Below are 23,809 nucleotides of genomic sequence, written 5' to 3'. Positions count from 1 at the left end.
TACATGCTGTGGTTATGTAAGAGAGTAATTTTCAAAAAAGAGTGTTCGCCACAACCAGTACACCATCAAGCAGTTCCTGGCTCTGTGGCTCATGGAGATTAGAATAACGAGCAACTTGGATAAAATTCTCAGATTCCAATTACCTGCCAACAATCCACTATGAAAGCACTGAGAACACAGGGTAATGTGTTGACAATGAAAATGAGAATTCACAGAACAGTGAAAAGAATGCCAGGAAGGGTAGTAAAGGGACAAAAAGTCCAAGAGAGGAAGCACAAACATCCAGGTATGGAATAAGAGAACTCTAGAAGGCAATGGTCCTGTCTGGTCTTGGGTCTGGGGAGTTACCAAGGATAACACATAGAAGAGGGATAAAGGGAACAGCTAGGCTCAAACCTAGTGGTTTTCTCATATTTGCTACCAGGAGACCAGGGCTGTGTTATTATTTTCATTAAAAATGAACTGTAAGTATTATTCAGCAATAAAAAGGAACAAATTTTGTGCTACAACACGACGACAAAACATCGTGGTAAATGAAAGTAGCCAACACAAAAGGCCACGTATTTTACTACTCCATTCATATGAACTATCCAGAAAAGGCTATACTACAAAGACAGAAATTAGATTAGTGCTGGCTTGGAACTGGAGGGTGGGAATGATTAACTATAAACTACAATATGCCACAATTTTCTCATCTAATATATCGTGAAAATTACAGTATCTAACTCATAATGGTCCTTTGAAGATCAAATGAGATAACAGATTAAAAACTTAGAACAATGTCTGGCACTCAGTAAGGGCCAAGATATTCACACACACACACACACACACACACACACACACCCCTTTTAACCTTAAAATAAGGAAACCTGGAAATAAATTTATTTAACATTCATGTAATAAATTATAAACACAGAAAATTATAAGTTTATACTTAAAGATTCAACAACAAACTATATTTTCTTTACATAGAAGCCCTTTGCTGAAAATGGACTCCATTTTACATTTTCACTCTAGTCATTTATTTATTTATTTATTTTTTGAGACGGAGTCTCGCTCTGCCCCCCGGGCTGGAGTGCAGTGGCGTGATCTCGGCTCACTGCAAGCTCCACCTCCCGGATTCATGCCATTCTCCTGCCTCAGCCTCCTGAGTAGTGGGGACTACAGGCACCTGCCACCAGGCCAGGTTACTTTTTTGTATTTAGTAGAGATGGCATTTCACCATGTTATCCAGGATGGTCTTGATCTCCTGACCTCGTGATCCACCCACCTCGGCCTCCCAAAGTGCTAGGATTACAGACGTGAGCCACCACGCCCAGCCGTGATTTTTATTATAAATATTAGAGGCCGGGTGTGGTGGCTCATGCTTGTAATCCCAGCACTTTGGGAGGCCAAGGCAGGTGGTCTCAAACTGAGGTCTGGAGTCGAGACCAGCCTGGCCAACATGGTAAAACCCAGTCTCTACAAAAAATACAAAAATTAGCTGGGTGTGGTGGCACATGCATGTAATTCCAGCTACTCGGGAGGCTGAGGCAGGAGAATCACTTGAACCTGGAAGGCAGAGGTTGCAGTGAGCTGAAATTGCACCACTGCACTCCAGCCTGGGCAACGAAGAAAGGCTCCGCCTCAAGAAAGAAAGAAAAAAAATATTACGATGTTGTTCATCCTGGCAATAACATCTAGGCCAATAAACTCTGGAAGTCAGTACTACTGGGGCCAAAGGCACCTACCTCACTGACCCACATACACTTTCTCATGTTTTCTTGTCCTTTATAATACATGCTGTGGCAGTGGAGGCTCCCAAGTCCTCCCTTCCCAGTAGGTGTCAAACAGTGATATAGATGCAGCCTCATGAACTCAAGTCTTGTTCACGGGCCCTTTCAATCCAGGTACACAAAGTGAAAAGCTGCTAATCCACCACTCTACCAGCCAAATAAATGGTTTAATTTTAATCCTTTGAAATAACTACTGCATCAAATATAATCTGTATATCTTTGGTTAAACTATTTTCTCACTGGCATCAACATTTACATTCTCTCATTTACTATCTCTCAGGCCATTATTCTCTTATTCTTCGAGTATTCCCAGAAAAAGTTTCTAACATGAAGAGAGAACAGAGACAAATTTCAAGGTTTAATAAATTTTATCTTGATAACATCAAAAACAAGTTTAGCTTTTACATTGCAATATAAAAAATACATTAGTCTTCACATTAGTTTTACATGGAAATATATAATTATTTGAATATTTAAATATAGCTTTTCTTCAACCAAAAAAAAAAAGTGTTACTCAGAGCCCTAGTTACATAAATAATTTAAATGCACAAATGCAAAAACACACTTCACACGATACTGTCCACATACTGTAGAACTCAGGACAATTACAATAAAAATCTATGCAAAATACTGAACAAGAACAAGATTAATAAAATACTCATTATGGTTGTAATTTGACTTTTTACTATTAAAAGAATTTAATGCACTCTTGAATACACAAAAACATCAATTGTTTTATCTAATCTGCAAATTAAGCCAACATTTATTTAGACAAAGGGGCACATCTTGTATACTACCAAATTCTGAAAGTAATTTCCAATTTAATTTAAATTATAAGTTTCAACAATTTCAAGTTTTCACGCTTGTCTAAAATAATGATTACAAGAACTAGTAAACATTTCAAAAACTTTAAACAAAACCATCAGTACAGCACTGTACTTCTATGTTTGGTAATATAAAATTTAAATATAAACCTTCTCCCTGCCCCCAATGAAAATGGTACTTAGAAGGGCTTCCAATGTGAAAATGGTAACATTTGTATAACTTGAAATTTGAATTACTTGAATTATAAGAACTGTTATCTCACATGATGTAATCACAATAGATATAACACATCATAAGTACGTAATACATATTTTCATTTGATCTCTTGCTTTTAAACTTACACCAAAAGAATACAGAATGTCTATTAATAAAATTTAAGGGAACTATGTGTATATTCCACAGGGAAAAAAGACACCAATACCCACAAATAGAATATTTTATACATCAGCTGTTTGTTTACTTCCTAGTCACTAGGATAAAGCTTTGTTCCTAAATTAAAATTGGAGGATTATTTTAAACTACTGGCCCACAGTGATCTTTTAAGAAGAGAAATGAAAATATATTTGTGTATGAGGAGGCAAGGTCGAAGGAAATGAGATATATGCTGCTTTGCAACTAACAACAAAAACATTTGTTTTTAAACATAATTACTATTTAAATTTAGAAGTAAAGAAATTACAAAAGAACTCCATTATAGCATACACACAGGTTAAACAATGGCCCCTGAAATAAAACCACATTTAGAAACCAACTGTTACACTATATTTCATTATTTCTAAGGTAACACATTTTAAATTCTGAAATCAAGATATGGTTTAACACTGACCTTAGTTTCAAGAAAATACGGCAGTCAGACAATATAGTTGTAATTCATGTTTCCCCTTAACCTTAATGATAGAAGATCCAGGATCTTGGCTTAACATGAATGAACGACAACTGAATGCATCTGTACCAACTCAATCGGTGTCCCTGAATGCAAGTTCTGGATGTATTCTGAGTATCCCAGACTCAAACTGCATCTCGTTAACATCTTTTATGTGAACTGTTAAAATCTGTTAACAAGTTAAAGACAAACTAATGTATAAATACAGGTTTCCACTCGCAAAATGGGCCTCCACAAAGATTACCAGTTTTATTCAATTCTTTGAAATATTAAGTAATTTTCTAATGAGAATTAATGGCCTGCCCAAATATTACCAAGCCAATAATTTCAGTACAAGTTATTAAAAACTGATATGGTAAGCTGAGTGCGGTGGCTCACGCCTGTAATCCCAGCACTTTGGGAGGCTAAGGCAGGTGGATCACAAGGTCAGGAGTTAGAGACCAGCCTGGCCAACACAGTAAAACCCCCACCTCTACTAAAAATACAAAAATTAGCCAGGCATGGTGGCGCACGCCTGTAGTCCCAGCTACTTGGGAGGCTTAGGCAGGAGAATCACTTGAACCCAGGAGGCGGAGGTTGCGGTGAGCCGAGATCAGGCCACTGCACTCCAGCCTGGGCAACGGAGTGAGACTCCGTCTCAAAAATAATAATAATAAATAAAAATAAAAATAAAAATAAAAACTAATATGGTAATGCCTAAAATATTTTTAGGAGATAAGGCCACAAAGTAACCTGGATTTTCATATTAAACCACCAACTCTTCATGTAGAAGGGAGTAAAGGTGGTTAAAAAAAGGGGGGGGAATGCTTAAACACATGGGCAAAATTATTTTCCCTTTTAAGATCTAATAAGGCTAACCCAAAAAACTTATAGAGACTGTATGTGTGCATGCATCCAAATGATAAAAGTTAGAGACTTGCAGATCCAATTTAAATGAAGCAGGAGGAGTTTGTGTTAGGCATAAAAAAAAAATCACCAGTTTTTAAAAACTGTATTAAAGATTACGGAATCTCATTTTCTGGAATGTTTTAAAAAGAAAGACAAACTACATTTTGTTTGTATTCATTTAAGTCAACCCCATTCAAAAGCTGACATAATTCATTATAGTTCCTTCTTTGTAATAAGTTTGCTATATTCATTCTCACAATGTTAAATTTGCAGGGATGAGAGAGATAATCATAAAAAATAAGAGGGATATGATTTGAGGAACAAAATTCTATATATGGTGCTAAATTACTTTGTGACATAAATTAAGATGAAGTTCTTCTACAGAAAATGTTGGACAAAGGTTGCTTTGAATCTTAAAATGAAAGGACTCTAAACACTAATTTTAAATGAATATAAAAATTGTGAAAAATAATATTGATAGCAAAATAGTTCAAGATTAGTTTTCTCACCAAAGTTGGGAAAGCTGTGTGTGCAAAGTACCAAATATATTTCAATTGAAGTACTGAATCCTCAACTAGCCTGAACACAAAAACAACTTCTATTTTGTCTCATTACCTCTCAATTTGTTTGCTAGCCGAGTCATCCTTCTTCCACATTGTTGTAAACAAGATGAGCTTCTCAGATCATATGCTCTCACAGGTCCAGCAGGACTTCTCTTTCGGCCATGGTAGCTTTCATCACTCCTCTTCTTCCTTCGTGTGATGTGGCAAGAAGCCCGCACAGGCACAGGTCGCTTTGCAGGAGGATTTGCCGTAGCGCTCGACAGCTCTTCAGCACCAGCTGGTGGAACTGAGGAATTCAAAAGCACTTTAGCTGTTCTCTTCACCTTCTTTAGCCTACTGACAACAGATTTTTTCTTTTTCAGATACATTCCAAGAAAAGCCCTCCTGGACTGATATCTATGACGTAAAAAAACAGAGTATTTTGAAATATACTTTCTAATTATATCACTTGGTTTGGTCCGAATCCAAATTGACTGTTTCTCTGAAGCTTTTCTGGGTTTTTGCTGGAGAATAATTGGTTTATAAACCTTTTTGGGACAACCTAACTTATTACTACTGGTTGTCACCTTCTTTCCATGAATTTTCTTTTTACTTTTACTTTCCAAAAACTTATTTCTAACTGATTTTGGAGAGATTCTGACAACATCACGATTTAAAAATGTTAGCTGGAAATTTCTTTTCTTTGGAACCTCATGAGCATGCAGAATCTTTGATTCTTCCAGAAACAGAGAAGGGTCACTGGTTCCCTGACGTGAATTAAATCCGTATCTTGCCGGCACTGCCATTAAAGGTGCTGAAGCAGAGCCTTGTCCATCAGCATCATTATCTCCTGCACTGGAGTTTTGGTTGCTCCTATTAAAATGAATTTTAACCCAGTTACGCCTCTCAAACTCTGGTACTAGGACATTCAGGGGAGGATTAATTACAATTTGCTTAATCAGGGGCTCATAATAATCAAAGATATTCCGTTTATATTTGCATATAAACTGAATATCACTATCCCAACTATGGTGCCTCATTTTAGGGAAGTGGAGGCCTTCACCCTCCTTCAGTTTAATATTTAAAGAAGAAAGAATACAGACTAAGGCTTTGGGTTTCATGGGCTTCAAAACTTTAGTACATGATGCAGGAAATTCAACTGTCCCAATTTTGACTTTCTTTTTAGTTTTTCTGTCATCCTGTAAACGTGAACACTTACTTTTTGGTGGGTCTTCCTCTTGTCTAATTATTTTTCTTTTCATCACTGGGTAATTCTTACAACTGGTCTGAGTACTATGGCTGATTTTCGCTGTCTGGCGTTGAGAAGCCACACGCCACTTTTGCTTAGGAGGCCTCTCTGCTGAAGGATGACGATGGCATGGTTTTTCTAAGGCCACTGACAAGTCATCAATATCTGAAATACCACAGACAATATCATCACTTTCTGACAGAGCTTGAGTTGGTGCAGTGTCCTCCTTACCCTGCAAGTCAGCCCAGGTAACCTTTTTTTTTCCCTTCAAAGAAACTTTTTTGGTCTCACAGTCATCATCAAAGTAACAGTGGAAACGACCTTCCCTAAATTCCTTCACAAGAGCATTAATTTTCATGTCATCTTCTCTCATTATCTGAGACCATGTTTTCCCCACAAATGAAGGAGGTACATGAGGTAAGGCTTCAAGAACTGGTTCATCAGTATTATCTTCTATGACACCCTTTGCTTTTTTCAGGTTCCTTACAGAATCAACCTTGGGAACACAGCTTGACTGGGAATCACGGTTCTTTTCTTTCAAGTCAAAAGACACCTTCTTACAAGGATGTCTTTTCTTAACAGTTTCTTGAGGCTGATCAGTATCAGACAGAAGAGGGGGAACACACTGAAAATTCATCTCAAAACCATCCGGTTCACAGCTCACATCTTCTAAATCTCTATGTTTTAGCTTTGAACGTTTTTTTTTATCGGCCCTTCGATGGAGCGCTGACTTGGAAGAGGCACCAAAATCCACTGCAGAAGCACTAGACTGACAGCTCTTACCTTTTAGGCCAGCATGTCTTGGATCTTTCCGAAGCTTGGCTTCTTTGCGAGCTTTCTGCAGTCGGTGAGTCGTTCGATGAGAAGTGTCTCCCAAATTAAATTTTCCTTTAGAACCATTATATCCACAGCTCTTATCTTCTGAGTCAATATATTTCGCTATTTTCTCATCAGGTCCTTGTGACTCATAAGTCATGGACTGATCAGAGGCATCAACATTAAAACTCATTTCAGAACCACAAGACTGACAACTTGGCTCTCCCAGAATAATATAGTCTTTCTTCCGGTTTATTATTTTGAAAGTCTCTTTGCATTGGTTGGTCATTGAGGGAGTAGAGGCTTTACAACTACACCTGACTTCAGAACCAAAAGAGTCACAGCTCTTATCTTCTATATCAATACATTCTGTATTTATACAGTTGATATCTTTGACAGTCAACTGAGGTGGGTCAGTCACTAACTGAAGGGGAATATCATCTGAAATTACTTCATAATCACTATCACTGGGCACCAGATCCAAAAGTATCACCTTTGGAAGATGTGTTTCTTTGACTGACCCTGGAAACTGGTTAACCACTATTTGAAAAGGAACATCAGAATCATACATCATTTCTGAATCACTAGGTCCACCGGTCTTTTCTTCCATGACAACATGCTCTTCCTTCTGAAGGTCTGCCTCTTTGTAAGACACTTGAGGTTGGTCAACTTCTGACTGAAGACGACCACAAGAATCACATTTTATTTTAGAACCACAGACTTCACAGTTCTTACTTGCTAGATTATTATGATTCTTCTTTTGCACGTTTATTTCTTTGACAGGCACAGAAGACTGATCGGTCACAAACTGAACAGGAATATGAGAAGCATAACTTACATCAAAATCACCTAATTTATAGCTCTTATCTTCCAGATAAATATGGTCTTCCTTCCAAAGATTTATTTCTTTGGCAGATTTTTGAAGCTCATCTGCTGCTGCCTGGAAAGAGTCACTGGAATCAGAACTTTCTTCAGGACTGTAAGAAATACTGCTCTTATCTTCCAGACTGGCATGCTCCTCTTGCAAAATTTGGGGTTGTTTTATCACTGACTGAGGAGGGATATTTGAAACATAAATTATTCCAGAATCACTGGGCACATAGCCCTTATCATCCAGACAAACACGTTCCTCCCTCAAAAGATTTCTTTCTTTATTCACCCCTTGAATTTTATTAGTCACAGACAGAAGGGGATCATGAGAATCAAAATTTATTTTAGTATTGGTAGGTTTGACAATCTTATTTTCCAAGTCAACATGCTCTTTCCAAAGACTGACCTCCTTAACTACTCCTTCAGGTTGGCCAGCCACTGGCTGAAGAACAGCAGAATCATACATAATTTCAAAACCCTTAGCTTCATTCCTGCTATCTTCCATGTCAACTTCTTCATCCTTCCAAAGGCTTATTTCTTTAACGGTTTCTCTCAGCTGGTCAGCCACTGACTGAAGAGGGTCATCAGAATCAAAACTTATTTCAGAACCACAACGCTGATTGTGCTTACCTTCTAGCTCAATGTGGTCCCGCTCCAAAATAGTTATTTGAGGTCGATTGACTATTGACTGAACCAAGAAACGAGAATCCAAATTCATTTCAGAACAACGATATTGGCTGTTCTTAACTTCCAAGTACATATGGTTTTCATTCTCAAGGTTTACATGTTTAATAGCTACTTTGGGTTGATCAGCCACAGATTGGACAGAAACATCAGAATCATGTATTAATTTAGAAGTACTAGGTTCATTAATCTTATTTTTCAGGCCAATAACCTCTTCCTTCCATTGGTCTATTTTTTTAACTGCTTCCTGAAGTTGTTCAGAATCAAAAGTTATTTCAGAATCACCTGATTTACTGTTTTTGTCTCTCAGATTAACATGTTTTTCCTTCAAAAAAGCTAGCTGAGTTTGGTCAGTCATTGACTGAGGTGGAACATTAGAATCCAAAATTATTTCAGAACCACTACATTTATCATAGTTTTCTAGAACATATTGCTTCTTTCTGTTTATTTTGTTAACAGCTACTTGAGATTCAGTTACTGAATAATGAGGGACACTAGAATCTAAACTTGTTTTTGAACCACTGAATTCAGCACTTCCACCTTGGAATTCAGCATGCTTTTCTCTTTGAAGCCATGTTTCTTTGACAATTACTTGAGGTTTGTGAGTCGCTGGCCGAAGAGGGACATCAGAATCCAAACTTGTTTCAAAACCACTCTTATTTTCTAAGTACATGTGCTCTTTTGTGTGAAGGTTTATTTTTTTAATGGGATCTTCAGAATGTCCAGTCACTGAATGAAAAATGGTATTATAATCCAAACTTACTTCCGAATCAATAGGTTCATTTTCCTTATTTTCTAAGTGTACCTGGTCTTCTTTTTGAGGATTTAGCTTTTTAACAGCTACTTCGGGAGAATTAGTCACTGAATGACGAGGGGCATAGGAATCCAAACTTATTTCAGAACCACTGGGTTCATCATTCTTCCTTTCTAAGTGAATGTACTCTTCTTTCTGAATTACTTCTTTAACAGCTACTTCAGGGTGATCATTTCCTGAATGAAGAGGAATATCAGAATCAAAAGTTATTTCAGAAACACAAGATTCATTACTTTTACTTTCCAGATCAACAGTTTCTTCCTCATAAACAGCTACTTCAGGTTGGTCAATTACTGAATAAAGAGGAATATCAGAATCAAAAGTTATTTCAGAACTATCTGACTCACAGCTCTCATCTTCCAGGTCAATGTGCCGTTCTTTTCCTTCAGCATCCAGATGAGACTGCTCAGAAACTGACAGAAGAGGCGGGTCAGAATCAAAAGTCAACTCAGAGCTGGAGCAATCATAGCTCTTAACTTCCATGTCAATATTTAACTCTTTAAGATTTACTTCATCCAAAGCTTCTTGAGGCTCATCGTGAGCTGAATGATAAAGAGAAGCCGGAGAATCAGAACTTAGAGAAGAACTGCTAGACTGAACACTCTTATTCTCAAGGTCAACATCCACTTTCTGAGGCTCTATTTCTGCTACTTGAGGCTGGTCAGCCACTAACTGAGCACCGGTGTGAAAACCCATTACAAGACCATGGGATTCATAGTTCACATCCATAAGGTCAGCATTCTTCTCCTTTAGAAGATTTATCTTTTCAACGGCCCTCTGGGATTCATCTGCAACTGTCCCGAGTGAGACATCACAATCAAAACGTGCTTTAGCACTACTGGGTTTACGCTTCTTATGTTTTAGGTGGACTTGTCTACCTTTCAGGTTTCTTCCTTTGACAGTCAGCTGGGGATGATCAACTACTGACTCAAGAGAAACATCACAATCAAAACTTGTTTCAGAACAACTCGATCCATAGTTATCAACCAAGCCAGAATGAGCCTTCTTCCGAAGTTTTGTTTCTCTGACAACCACCGGTGGTCGCTCAACCACTGACTGCAGTGGGAAAACAGAATCAGCACTTACTTCAGAACTACTGGAACCATAGTTCTTATCAACCAAACCAATGTGCACTTCCTTAGAAAGGCTTACTTCTTTTACAGATTGGTGAGGGTAGTCACTAGTGGACTGAGGTGAAGCATCACAATCAAAATTTGTTTCAGAATCACTAGATTCATAGCTTTGGTCAACCAGGCTAATACGCCTTGCATTCTGAAGACTTATTTCTTTAACAGTCATTTGGGATTGGTTCGTAACCAAGTGAAGAATGTCACCGCAATCAGAACTTCTTTTAGAAACGTAAGATGTATTATTCTTATACTGTACATCAGTACATGCTTCCTTGGAAAGGTTTACTTCTTTGGCACTCACTTTAGATTGGTCAGTCAGTGAATGAAAAGAGGAACTGCAATCAAAACTCATTTCTGAACCTCTAGATTCATAGTTATCTTCTTGGTCAATTCGCTCCTCCTTCCAAAGATTTATGTCTTGTGCAGTCTCTTGGGGCTGATCAGATGCTGACTGAAGAGAGCTACAATCAAACTTCATTTCAGAACTCACTGAGCACTTCTGTTCCCAAAAGGCTTTCTTGTTAAAAACCAAGTGCTTTTCTTCTTGGGTACAATCCATATTAGAAAAGAATTCCTCATGGTGCTTTGGAATAGTATCTTCAAAGATTCCTTTATTCAAAGGCATGTCAGTTTTATTCGGGTTTACTGCTAATTTGGAAGGAGATTTAACTCTTAAGGAGTCCTTAGTACCCATGCGTTCCTGGAATTTCAAGCCAGCTGACAAAGTTTTACCCTGAGATTTTACATCTCTCCACAAAACCAACTTATCTGAATTCATGCGTAAATATTTCCTATTTGATTCTTTAGGTTTCTGATGTGAAAATGAAGAAGTTTCTACATGGGATGATGGCACAGGATTTCTAGAGGCCCCGTCTGGCTGTTCAAGGTATTTGTCAACTTTGTTTGGGTCATATTTGCTAACTGAATCCAAATGAGCTGCTGCCGGTAAACCAGTTGTATTAGTTGTAACTGGTCTATCATTAGAGCTTTCAGATAAACAACTAGCAGGAGCATTATAAATCACTGGCGGGCGTACCAAGTTGCTTCCATTATTTGTAGCCTGACCAATATCTACTAGATTACATTTTTTCACACCGGCCCCAATTTTATGAACAAACTCCAAGGGCTGCTGCTGTCCCTTCTCCAGTTTTTGAATAACTGATGGTCGAACTGAAACCTCCTGTGTGCCTTCCTGAGATTTATGAGGTCTGGAATGTAACTCTTCAATAGGTTCTGAAGCCTCGGAGGGTCTCTCTTCAGTAGCATCCTCATCCTCAATCTTATCCTCATCCTCTTCCTCTTCTTCAGAAAAATCATCATCCAAATGCACCACTTCAGATGATGACCCAGTATTCACATGTGTCTCATCTCGTGTTGAACTAAAAAGAAAGGGGAGAGACTCATAAACATATTCTAATATCTGTTTAAAATATTAAAAGAGAGGCATAATAAACGTTATTTGCTTTCTATTCTGGACTATCCTTAAAGGACAAGGAATCCAGGCAGTCACCACAGGCTGAACACTGCATGGACTGCGGGGAGGGAATTACTGCAGAAGGTGGAGGTGGTGCTACCAATTGCTACTGAAATACAAATGGCCCCTAAACATAAATGATTAATCAAATAAAATCATATATTATTTTTCAATTCTCAGAGTAGTAACAGCAAAAAGTTTGACATATGTTACTTAACTTTGTATGCTTCAGTTTCTGCCTCCAAAAAAAGGGAATCTTACACTATTTTCCTCATGAGATTGTTTTGATGAGTAAATTAATTGTTACATGTAAGGAGCATTAAAATGAAGAAACAGCCGGGCGCGGTGGCTCAAGCCTGTAATCCCAGCACTTTGGGAGGCCGAGGCGGGCGGATCACAAGGTCAGGAGATCGAGACCACGGTGAAACCCCGTCTCTACTAAAAATACAAAAAATTAGCCGGGCGAGGTGGCGGCGCCTGTAGTCCCAGCTACTCAGGAGGCTGAGGCAGGAGAATGGCGGGAACCCGGGAGGCGGAGCTTGCAGTGAGCTGAGATCCGGCCACTGCACTCCAGCCTGGGCGACAGAGCGAGACTCCGTCTCAAAAAAAAAAAAAAAAAAAAAAATGAAGAAACAGCTCGACACATAGTAAGCATTCACAAATGTTAGCTATTATTAATCTTAACACAATGTTTTGGTGAAGGTGTAAGAACAAAGGCATTTTAATACATTGTTCACAGGAATATAGATCAGTTAACGGTTACTCGTTAACCTCTATGTAGATTTGTAACCTCTACAAAAAGCAATTTTGCAATGTCTATTAAAATTAAGAATGTACGGGGGGCGGAGCAAGATGGCCGAATAGGAACAGCTCCAGTCTCCAACTCCCAGCGCGAGCGACACAGAAGACCGGTGATTTCTGCATTTTCAACTGAGGTACTGGGTTCATCTCACGGGGGAGTGCCGGACGATCGGTGCTGGTCAGCTGCTGCAGCCTGACCAGCGAGAGCTGAAGCAGGGCGAGGCATTGCCTCACCTGGGAAGCGCAAGGGGGAAGGGAATCCCTTTTCCTAGCCAGGGGAACTGAGACACACAACACCTGGAAAATCGGGTAACTCCCACCCCAATACTGCGCTTTAAGCAAACAGGCACACCAGGAGATCATATCCCACACCTGGCCGGGAGGGTCCCACACCCACGGAGCCTCCCTCATTGCTAGCACAGCAGTCTGTGATCTACCCGCAAGGCAGCAGTGAGGCTGGGGGAGGGGCGCCTGCCATTGCTGAGGCTTAAGTAGGTAAACAAACCTGCTGGGAAGCTCGAACTGGGTGGAGCTCACAGCAGCTCAAGGAAACCTGCCTGTCTCTGTAAACTCCACCTCTGGGGACAGGGCAATAACAAACACAGCCGAAACCTCTGCAGACGCAAACGACTCTGTCTGACAGCTTTGAAGAGAGCAGTGGATCTCCCAACACGGAGGTTGAGATCTGAGAAGGGACAGACTCCCTGCTCAAGTGGGTCCCTGACCCCTGAGTAGCCTAACTGGGAGACATCCCCCACTAGGGGCAGTCTGACACCCCACACCTCACAGGGTGGAGGACACCCCTGAGAGAAAGCTTCCAAAGCAAGAATCAGACAGGTACACTCGCTGTTCAGAAATATTCTATCTTCTGCAGCCTCTGCTGCTGATACCCAGGCAAACAGGGTCTGGAGTGGACCTCAAGCAATCTCCAACAGACCTACAGCTGAGGGTCCTGACTGTTAGAAGGAAAACTATCAAACAGGAAGGACACCTACACCAAAACCCCATCAGTACATCACCATCATCAAAGACCAAAGGCAGATAAAACCACAAAGATGGGGAAAAAGCAGGGCAGAAAAGCTGGAAATTCAAAAAATAAGAGCGCATCTCCCCCGGCAAAGGAGCGCAGCTCATCGCCAGCAACGGATCAAAGCTGGACGGAGAATGACTTTGACGAGATGAGAGAAGAAGGCTTCAGTCCATCAAATTTCTCAGAGCTAAAGGAGGAATTACGTACCCAGCGCAAAGAAACTAAAAATCTTGAAAAAAAAGTGGAAGAATTGATGGCTAGAGTAATTAATGCAGAGAAGGTCATAAACGAAATGAAAGAGATGAAAACCATGACACGAGAAATACGTGACAAATGCACAAGCTTCAGTAACCGACTCGATCAGCTGGAAGAAAGAGTATCAGCGATTGAGGATCAAATGAATGAAATGAAGCGAGAAGAGAAACCAAAAGAAAAAAGAAGAAAAAGAAATGAACAAAGCCTGCAAGAAGTATGGGATTATGTAAAAAGACCAAATCTACGTCTGATTGGGGTGCCTGAAAGTGAGGGGGAAAATGGAACCAAGTTGGAAAACACTCTTCAGGATATCATCCAGGAGAACTTCCCCAACCTAGTAGGGCAGGCCAACATTCAAATCCAGGAAATACAGAGAACGCCACAAAGATACTCCTCGAGAAGAGCAACTCCAAGACACATAATTGCCAGATTCACCAAAGTTGAAATGAAGGAAAAAATCCTAAGGGCAGCCAGAGAGAAAGGTCGGGTTACCCACAAAGGGAAGCCCATCAGACTAACAGCAGATCTCTCGGCAGAAACTCTCCAAGCCAGAAGAGAGTGGGGGCCAATATTCAACATTCTTAAAGAAAAGAATTTTAAACCCAGAATTTCATATCCAGCCAAACTAAGTTTCATAAGTGAAGGAGAAATAAAATCCTTTACAGATAAGCAAATGCTTAGAGATTTTGTCACCACTAGGCCTGCCTTACAAGAGACCCTGAAGGAAGCACTAAACATGGAAAGGAACAACCGGTACCAGACATTGCAAAAACATGCCAAAATGTAAAGACCATCGAGGCTAGGAAGAAACTGCATCAACTAACGAGCAAAATAACCAGTTAATATCATAATGGCAGGATCAAGTTCACACATAACAATCTTAACCTTAAATGTGAATGGACTAAATGCTCCAATTAAAAGACACAGACTGGCAAACTGGATAAAGAGTCAAGACCCATCAGTCTGCTGTATTCAGGAGACCCATCTCACACGCAGAGACATACATAGGCTCAAAATAAAGGGATGGAGGAAGATTTACCAAGCAAATGGAGAACAAAAAAAAGCGGGGGTTGCAATACTAGTCTCTGATAAAACAGACTTTAAACCATCAAAGATCAAAAGAGACAAAGAAGGCCATTACATAATGGTAAAGGGATCAATTCAACAGGAAGAACTAACTATCCTAAATATATATGCACCCAATAGAGGAGCACCCAGATTCATAAAGCAAGTCCCTAGAGACTTACAAAGAGACTTAGACTCCCATACAATAATAATGGGAGACTTCAACACTCCACTGTCAACATTAGACAGATCAACGAGACAGAAAGTTAACAAGGATATCCAGGAATTGAACTCATCTCTGCAGCAAGCAGACCTAATAGACATCTATAGAACTCTCCACCCCAAATCAACAGAATATACATTCTTCTCAGCACCACATCGTACTTACTCCAAAATCGACCACGTAATTGGAAGTAAAGCACTCCTCAGCAAATGTACAAGAACAGAAATTATAACAAACAGTCTCTCAGACCACAGTGCAATCAAACTAGAACTCAGGACTAAGAAACTCAATCAAAACCGCTCAACTACATGGAAACTGAACAACCTGCTCCTGAATGACTACTGGGTACATAACGAAATGAAGGCAGAAATAAAGATGTTCTTTGAAACCAATGAGAACAAAGATACAACATACCAGAATCTCTGGGACACATTTAAAGCAGTGTGTAGAGGGAAATTTATAGCACTAAATGCCCACAAGAGAAAGCAGGAAAGATCGAAAATTGACACTCTAACATCGCAGTTAAAAGAACTAGAGAAGCAAGAGCAAACACATTCGAAAGCTAGCAGAAGGCTAGAAATAACTAAGATCAGAGCAGAACTGAAGGAGATAGAGACACAAAAAACTCTCCAAAAAATCAATGAATCCAGGAGTTGGTTTTCTGAAAAGATCAACAAAATTGACAGACCACTAGCAAGACTAATAAAGAAGAAAAGAGAGAAGAATCAAATCGACGCAATTAAAAATGATAAAGGGGATATCACCACCGACCCCACAGAAATACAAACTACCATCAGAGAATACTATAAACACCTCTACGCAAATAAACTGGAAAATCTAGAAGAAATGGATAATTTCCTGGACACTTTCACTCTTCCAAGACTAAACCAGGAAGAAGTTGAATCCCTGAATAGACCAATAGCAGGCTCTGAAATTGAGGCAATAATTAATAGCCTACCAACCAAAAAAAGTCCAGGACCAGATGGATTCACAGCTGAATTCTACCAGAGGTACAAGGAGGAGTTGGTACCATTCCTTCTGAAACTATTCCAATCAATAGAAAAAGAGGGAATCCTCCCTAACTCATTTGATGAGGCCAACATCATCCTGATACCAAAGCCTGGCAGAGACACAACAAAAAAAGAGAATTTTAGACCAATATCCCTGATGAACATCGATGCAAAAATCCTCAATAAAATACTGGCAAACCGGATTCAGCAACACATCAAAAAGCTTATCCACCATGATCAAGTGGGCTTCATCCCTGGGATGCAAGGCTGGTTCAACATTCGCAAATCAATAAACATAATCCAGCATATAAACAGAACCAAAGACAAGAACCACATGATTATCTCAATAGATGCAGAAAAGGCTTTTGACAAAATTCAACAGCCCTTCATGCTAAAATCGCTCAATAAATTCGGTATTGATGGAACGTACCTCAAAATAATAAGAGCTATTTATGACAAACCCACAGCCAATATCATACTGAATGGGCAAAAACTGGAAAAATTCCCTTTGAAAACTGGCACAAGACAGGGATGCCCTCTCTCACCACTCCTATTCAACATAGTGTTGGAAGTTCTGGCTAGGGCAATTAGGCAAGAGAAAGAAATCAAGGGTATTCAGTTAGGAAAAGAAGAAGTCAAACTGTCCCTGTTTGCAGATGACATGATTGTATATTTAGAAAACCCCATTGTCTCAGCCCAAAATCTCCTTAAGCTGATAAGCAACTTCAGCAAAGTCTCAGGATACAAAATTAATGTGCAAAAATCACAAGCATTCTTATACACCAGTAACAGACAAACAGAGAGCCAAATCAGGAATGAACTTCCATTCACAATTGCTTCAAAGAGAATCAAATACCTAGGAATCCAACTTACAAGGGATGTAAAGGACCTCTTCAAGGAGAACTACAAACCACTGCTCAGTGAAATCAAAGAGGACACAAACAAATGGAAGAACATACCATGCTCATGGATAGGAAGAATCAATATCGTGAAAATGGCCATACTGCCCAAGGTAATTTATAGATTCAATGCCATCCCCATCAAGCTACCAATGAGTTTCTTCACAGAATTGGAAAAAACTGCTTTAAAGTTCATATGGAACCAAAAAAGAGCCCGCATCTCCAAGACAATCCTAAGTCAAAAGAACAAAGCTGGAGGCATCACGCTACCTGACTTCAAACTCTACTACAAGGCTACAGTAACCAAAACAGCATGGTACTGGTACCAAAACAGAGATATAGACCAATGGAACAGAACAGAGTCCTCAGAAATAATACCACACATCTACAGCCATCTGATCTTTGACAAACCTGAGAGAAACAAGAAATGGGGAAAGGATTCCCTATTTAATAAATGGTGCTGGGAAAATTGGCTAGCCATAAGTAGAAAACTGAAACTGGATCCTTTCCTTACTCCTTATGCGAAAATTAATTCAAGATGGATTAGAGACTTAAATGTTAGACCTAATACCATAAAAATCCTAGAGGAAAACCTAGGTAGTACCATTCAGGACATAGGCATGGGCAAAGATTTCATGTCTAAAACACCAAAAGCAATGGCAGCAAAAGCCAAAATTGACAAATGGGATCTCATTAAACTAAAGAGCTTCTGCACAGCAAAAGAAACTACCATCAGAGTGAACAGGCAACCTACAGAATGGGAGAAAATTTTTGCAATCTACTCATCTGACAAAGGGCTAATATCCAGAACCTACAAAGAACTCAAACAAATTTACAAGAAAAAAACAAACAACCCCATCAAAAAGTGGGCAAAGGATATGAACAGACGTTTCTCAAAAGAAGACATTCATACAGCCAACAGACACATGAAAAAATGCTCATCATCACTGGCCATCAGAGAAATGCAAATCAAAACCACAATGAGATACCATCTCACACCAGTTAGAATGGCGATCATTCAAAAGTCAGGAAACAACAGGTGCTGGAGAGGATGTGGAGAAATAGGAACACTTTTACACTGTTGGTGGGATTGTAAACTAGTTCAACCATTATGGAAAACAGTATGGCGATTCCTCAAGGATCTAGAACTAGATGTACCATATGACCCAGCCATCCCATTACTGGGTATATACCCAAAGGATTATAAATTATGCTGCTATAAAGACACATGCACTCGTATGTTTATTGCAGCACTATTCACAATAGCAAAGACTTGGAATCAACCCAAATGTCCATCAGTGACAGACTGGATTAAGAAAATGTGGCACATATACACCATGGAATACTATGCAGCCATCAAAAAGGATGAGTTTGAGTCCTTTGTAGGGACTTGGATGCAGCTGGAATCCATCATTCTTAGCAAACTATCACAAGAACAGAAAACCAAACACCGCATGTTCTCACTCATAGGTGGGAACTGAACAATGAGATCACTTGGACTCAGGAAGGGGAACATCACACACAGGGGCCTGTCATGGGGAGGGGGGAGGGGGGAGGGATTGCATTGGGAGTTATACCTGATGTAAATGACGAGTTGATGGGTGCAGCACACCAACATGGCACAAGTATACATATGTAACAAACCTGCATGTTATGCACATGTACCCTACAACTTAAAGTATAATAATAATAAATAAATTAAAAAAAAAAAAAAAAAAAAAAAAAAAAAAAGAATGTACATACCCTCTGACCTCTAATTCCACTTTTGGTTTTCTCATGGGTTTAATGAGGCATGTACAAGAATATTTACTGCTGCTTTTGAGAGGAGGGAGGAGTAATAGCAAATGACTAGAATCAACCTGAATACTCAGTAACTGGGTACTGGTTAAATAATTAATGGTATTTAATGGAATACAATGTGGTTTTTAAAAATAATAAAACAACTCTATACATACAAATAAAAACCAATTACTATAAACATTGTTAGTGAAAAGCAAGGGTACACAGAAAGCTACCATTTATGTAAAATAGAAGGGAAAAAATAATGCACTTAGAATATCTAGAGAATGGCACATACAACTGTAGAAGTCTAGAGGTATCACGTGTTACCTCTAGTGAAGTGATTACAGGATGGCAGCAATTTAAGAAGACTTACTTTTGAACGTGCCCTGTGAATTATGTCTATGTATATGCATTTCCCATTCAAAATTTAAATTCCATTATTTTTAAAAAGACCCAAAATTTTCATATCTAAAATCAGTCTATGAATCTCTTCTATCAGTATCAAGACAACATGTTTAACCAAAGCATTTCAGGGACTGCTCTTTCATGTATATAACCAGCTGACCTAATGATATTGCCATGGCCTGAACTCTTTTTTTTTTTTTTTTTTTTTTTTTTTTTTGAGACGGAGTCTTGCTCTGTCGCCCAGGCTGGAGTGCAGTGGCCGGATCTCAGCTCACTGCAAGCTCTGACTCCCAGGTTTATGCCATTCTCCTGCCTCAGCCTCCCGAGTAGCTGGGACTGCAGGCGCCCGCCACCTCGCCCGGATAGTTTTTTGTATTTTTTAGTAGAGACGGGGTTTCACCGTATTAGCCAGGATGGTCTCGATCTCCTGACCTCGTGATCCGCCCGTCTCGGCCTCCCAAAGTGCTAGGATTACAGGCTTGAGCCACCGCGCCCGGCCTAGCCTGAATTCTTAAAGTCAGGCAAACATTCATTCACGTAACAACCATCTACTAAGGACTTACTACTGCATTACAGGCACTATGCTAGGTACTAAGGCAAATTCAAAAAAAGTTGAGCTGCCTCTTAAAGACCATTCAAGTAGCTGCAGAAGGCAGACACATAAAAAATAATAACAATTCAAGGAGGTAAGTATCATCACATCTAGACTTAAGAAAAAAAAAAAAAAAAAAGATTAAACTGTCACAGCCAAGAAAGACCTAAAGAGACATTACAAGTGAATGTAATGTGGTATCCTGGATGTGATTCTGAAACTGAAAAACTAGTAAAACTAAGGAAATCTTAGTTTAAGAAAACTTAGTTTAAGTAGAAACTAAGAAGTCTGAATAAACCATGGACTTTACTAATATCAGTTCATTACTTGTAACAAATATACCACATTAACGTTAATAATAGAGAAATTGGGTGAGAGAGCATTATAGGCCCACTCTGTACTATTTCCTCAATGTTTCCATTAATCTGAAACTGTTTATAAAAACAGCCTATAAAAATTAAAAATAAACACCTAAAAATGTATTGAATTTTTCCAATTTGAGATGTCATTTGTCTAAGAGAACATGCACATGTGTCAGCCATATGCAATTTTATTTTAGCCTAAGTATTACTGTTACTATCTTTCCCATATAAATTGATTGCCTTAATATTAATTTTGAATTTGGAAAATAAAAAAGTTAACCTGGCATCCAAAGTATTGTGATGCAGCAAAAAACAATCCTAATTTTTCATACTTCTCAACAATGACATGGCAGTGCAACAACCACTTTACTCTAGTTCTTCAGAACCCTAGACTTCTTCATTTGTCTTAAGGACTACCACAACATTCTCAAAATAAAACCAATTTTGCAACATGTAGCTAAGAAAAGAAAGAAAAGGGAGAAAAGAAAAGAAGGTAGAATCATAAAATCATACAGTTTGTAAAATCCCAAGAAGGTCATGAACTGCCATCTGGATGCTTTGATCTGCATCTGTATTTGTGTGTGTATAATATGTTTAACAATTAAATCATAATCCACATTTAACACATCATTTGTAACTACACAACAAAAAAAAGCTCTCTAAAAAGCTAACCATTAAAGATTAAAAACCACTCTTTTGGCCAAGTGTGGTGGTTCATGCCTGTAATCCCCTCACTTTGGAAGACTCAAGTGAGAAGATCACTTGAGGCCAAGAGTTCGAGAACAGCCTTGGCAACATAATGAGATCCTGTTTCTACAAAAATTTTAAAAAATAAGCCAGGCATGGTGGTACATGCCTATAGTCCCAGATACTCGAGAGTTTGAAGCAGGTGGGTCACTTGAGCCCAGGACTTTGAGACTACAGTGAGCTATAATCACGCGCTGCACTCCAGCCTGGGCCACAGAGTGAGACCTACAAACGAACAAAAAACAGCTAAACTCTTGAGCTAAAAAGAAAAACTCTTGCGCTAAAAAGAAAATATTTTTTAAATTATCTAAAAGAAATAAAAACTATGAGATATGGCCAAAATAAAAACATCATACTTTTAAATACTTCCATTAAGAAAAGAATTCATAAATACAACTGGGCATCCAATTTAAGATGAAAAAAATAACAACCAAATTGCCCCCATAAGAAGGTAGATGAAATATATTAAGAAAAGGAAAAAATTAATGAAGACAAAACAAAAATAAAGCAAGAGCTGACTTTCAGGAAAGCTAAAATAGAAAAATTTACAATGTCTAGACAAGAAGAGAACAGAAAGGAAATTTTTTTAAATCATAAATCCTGTAAGTTAGAAAGTTTATACATATATAATAAAATAATGTACTATTGGCATGTGATTTTTTTGAAATCAAGGAAACAAAATGATATGCAAAAAGATCTACATACACACATATACACAAATACAAGAACTCAGGTTATGACACAGGTGGTGACATTTTATATCAGCAGGGATAATGAGAGATACAAGAAGTCCTGCCTCACACCACATATAAAAAGAAACTCCAAGATGATTACAAGTATTTAAAACAAAAAACAAAGGCATGAAGAAAAAGGCATAAAAGAAGCCGTAAAGAAAAATTCTCCTTACATCTGATTAAATCAAAAATTTTAATTTCTGTATGATAAAGAATAACATATACAGTTAAAAGACAAACAACTGGGTTCCGAAAAAAAATCTGTAACACATTTAAAATACAAAGGATATTACTCATACTCAAATATTGCTTACAAAGCCAAAATATACAAATAACTCAATAGAAAAATGGGCAAAGTATATTAACAAACATATTATAGAATAAAATATGGCCAATCAATACACAAAAAAGTTCTACCTGAAAATAGATAATATGGGATTATCAGTATGTATATCTACACATTTTTGGCCCATTATTTTGGTAGGGAAAAAAGAAGCTGATAATCCCAGGGTTAGCAACAGTGACAGGAAATCGGCATTCTCTTATGCTGCTGGTGTGAGTATAAATTGGTATAGCCTTCTAGGAAGTGTCTAGCAAGGATTTCAAATGTCCATACACAATGTGAGCAACAAAATAAATAATAACTAGTAACAAATTAAAACCCATAGAATAAAAGAAATATCCATGAGTCTATAATGATATAAATAAATATTAAATACTTGAATAAATAAGTGAAAGAACAAGATCTTCTTTATGGTAGAATTTTGATTAAAGAATCATTAATGGCTGCACAAAATAAGTGGGCAAAAGTAAGATAAGAAACAGGGTATTTACTCAGTCTCAAAGTTCTTCCCCATACCGATCCTTATTAATTAGGAAAAACAGTAACTTCACAGTGGAGTAACTTGGCAGACAGTAGTATCTTAATCAAGTGGCTCAAGCTAACATCACCCAAATGATAGGGCAACATTATGTGTCTCCTGATTCCACACTGAGAAGGGCACAACATCGATTCTAAGATATTCGTGCCCAAAATGCATGACCAAAGTTTAATCATAAGAAAATATCAGACAGACAAAAATTGAAGGCTATCCCATAAATTAACTGGCCAGTACTCTATAAAGAAAGTATCATGGTCTTAAAAACAAAGAAAAACTGAGGAACGATTTAAGATAAAGGAAAACTAGGGAGATGCTGACAACAAAATGCAATGTGTGATTCTGGATTGGCTTCTGGTCCAAGAAATGGACATGAGTTAAGACAACCAACAAAATTTAAACAAGGTCTATAGATTAGCTGTTAGTATGGTATCAATGTAATTTCTTGGTTTCTGGTTTTTGTGTTTTTAAAATTGGCTCCCTCTGAGCAGGGTTCAGGGAGATTTTGCTTTGGGTTTGTTTGTTTTGAGACGAAGTTTCGCTCTTGTTGCCCAGACTGGAGTGCAATGGCACAATCTCGACTCACCACAACCTCCACCTCCCGGGTTCAAGCAATTCTCCTGCCTCAGCCTCCTGAGTACCTGGGATTACAGGCATGCACCACCATGCCCAGCTAATTTTTTGTATTTTTAGTAGAGGCAGGGTTTCTCCATGTTGGTCAGGCTGGTCTCAAACTCCCAACCTCAGGTGATCCGCCCGCCTCGGCCTCCCAAAGTGGTGGTATTATAGGTGTGAGCCACTGCGTCCAGCTTGGGGCTTGTTTTTTTTTAGAGGCCAGGACAGGCCTCACTTTGTTGCCCAGGCTGGATGCACCTATTCACGGGCTGCGGGGAGGTCAAAGTACACTGCAGCCTCCAACTCCCGTAGTCAAGTAATCCTCCTACTGCATTTGTAGTTTCCTGGTTTTTATCATTGTACTGTGGTTTTTTTTTTTAATCTTTTTTTTTAAGATGGAGTCTAGCTTTGTCACCCAGGCTGGAGTACAGTTCAAGGAACTATTCTACCTCAGCCTCCCG

At 38.7% G+C, this 23,809-nt stretch overlaps 1 protein-coding gene across 23 annotated transcripts in view; it reads right to left on the bottom strand.

Annotated features, from left to right (window-relative positions):
• Window positions 1-2,124: 2,124 nt before the first annotated feature.
• The window catches only part of LOC105468030 (zinc finger DBF-type containing 2), a 45,051-nt gene continuing 23,366 nt past the window's right edge, over window positions 2,125-23,809 (bottom strand). For 19 of the 23 annotated variants that reach the window (XM_011717930.3, XM_011717940.3, XM_071073283.1 and 16 more), the window contains one exon: window positions 2,125-11,855. In XM_011717930.3, the coding sequence (XP_011716232.2) occupies window positions 4,970-11,855 (6,886 nt within the window). In that variant the 3' untranslated portion in view covers window positions 2,125-4,969. The remainder of the gene's footprint in view (window positions 11,856-23,809) is intronic. The other 4 variants (XM_011717945.3, XM_011717946.3, XM_011717948.3 and 1 more) reach the window with 4 other exon arrangements.

This window comes from Macaca nemestrina, chromosome 11, assembly GCF_043159975.1.
Source record: "Macaca nemestrina isolate mMacNem1 chromosome 11, mMacNem.hap1, whole genome shotgun sequence".
In the NCBI taxonomy this organism is placed as follows: Eukaryota; Metazoa; Chordata; class Mammalia; order Primates; family Cercopithecidae; genus Macaca; species Macaca nemestrina.
This window is presented reverse-complemented; position numbering and strand designations above follow the sequence as displayed.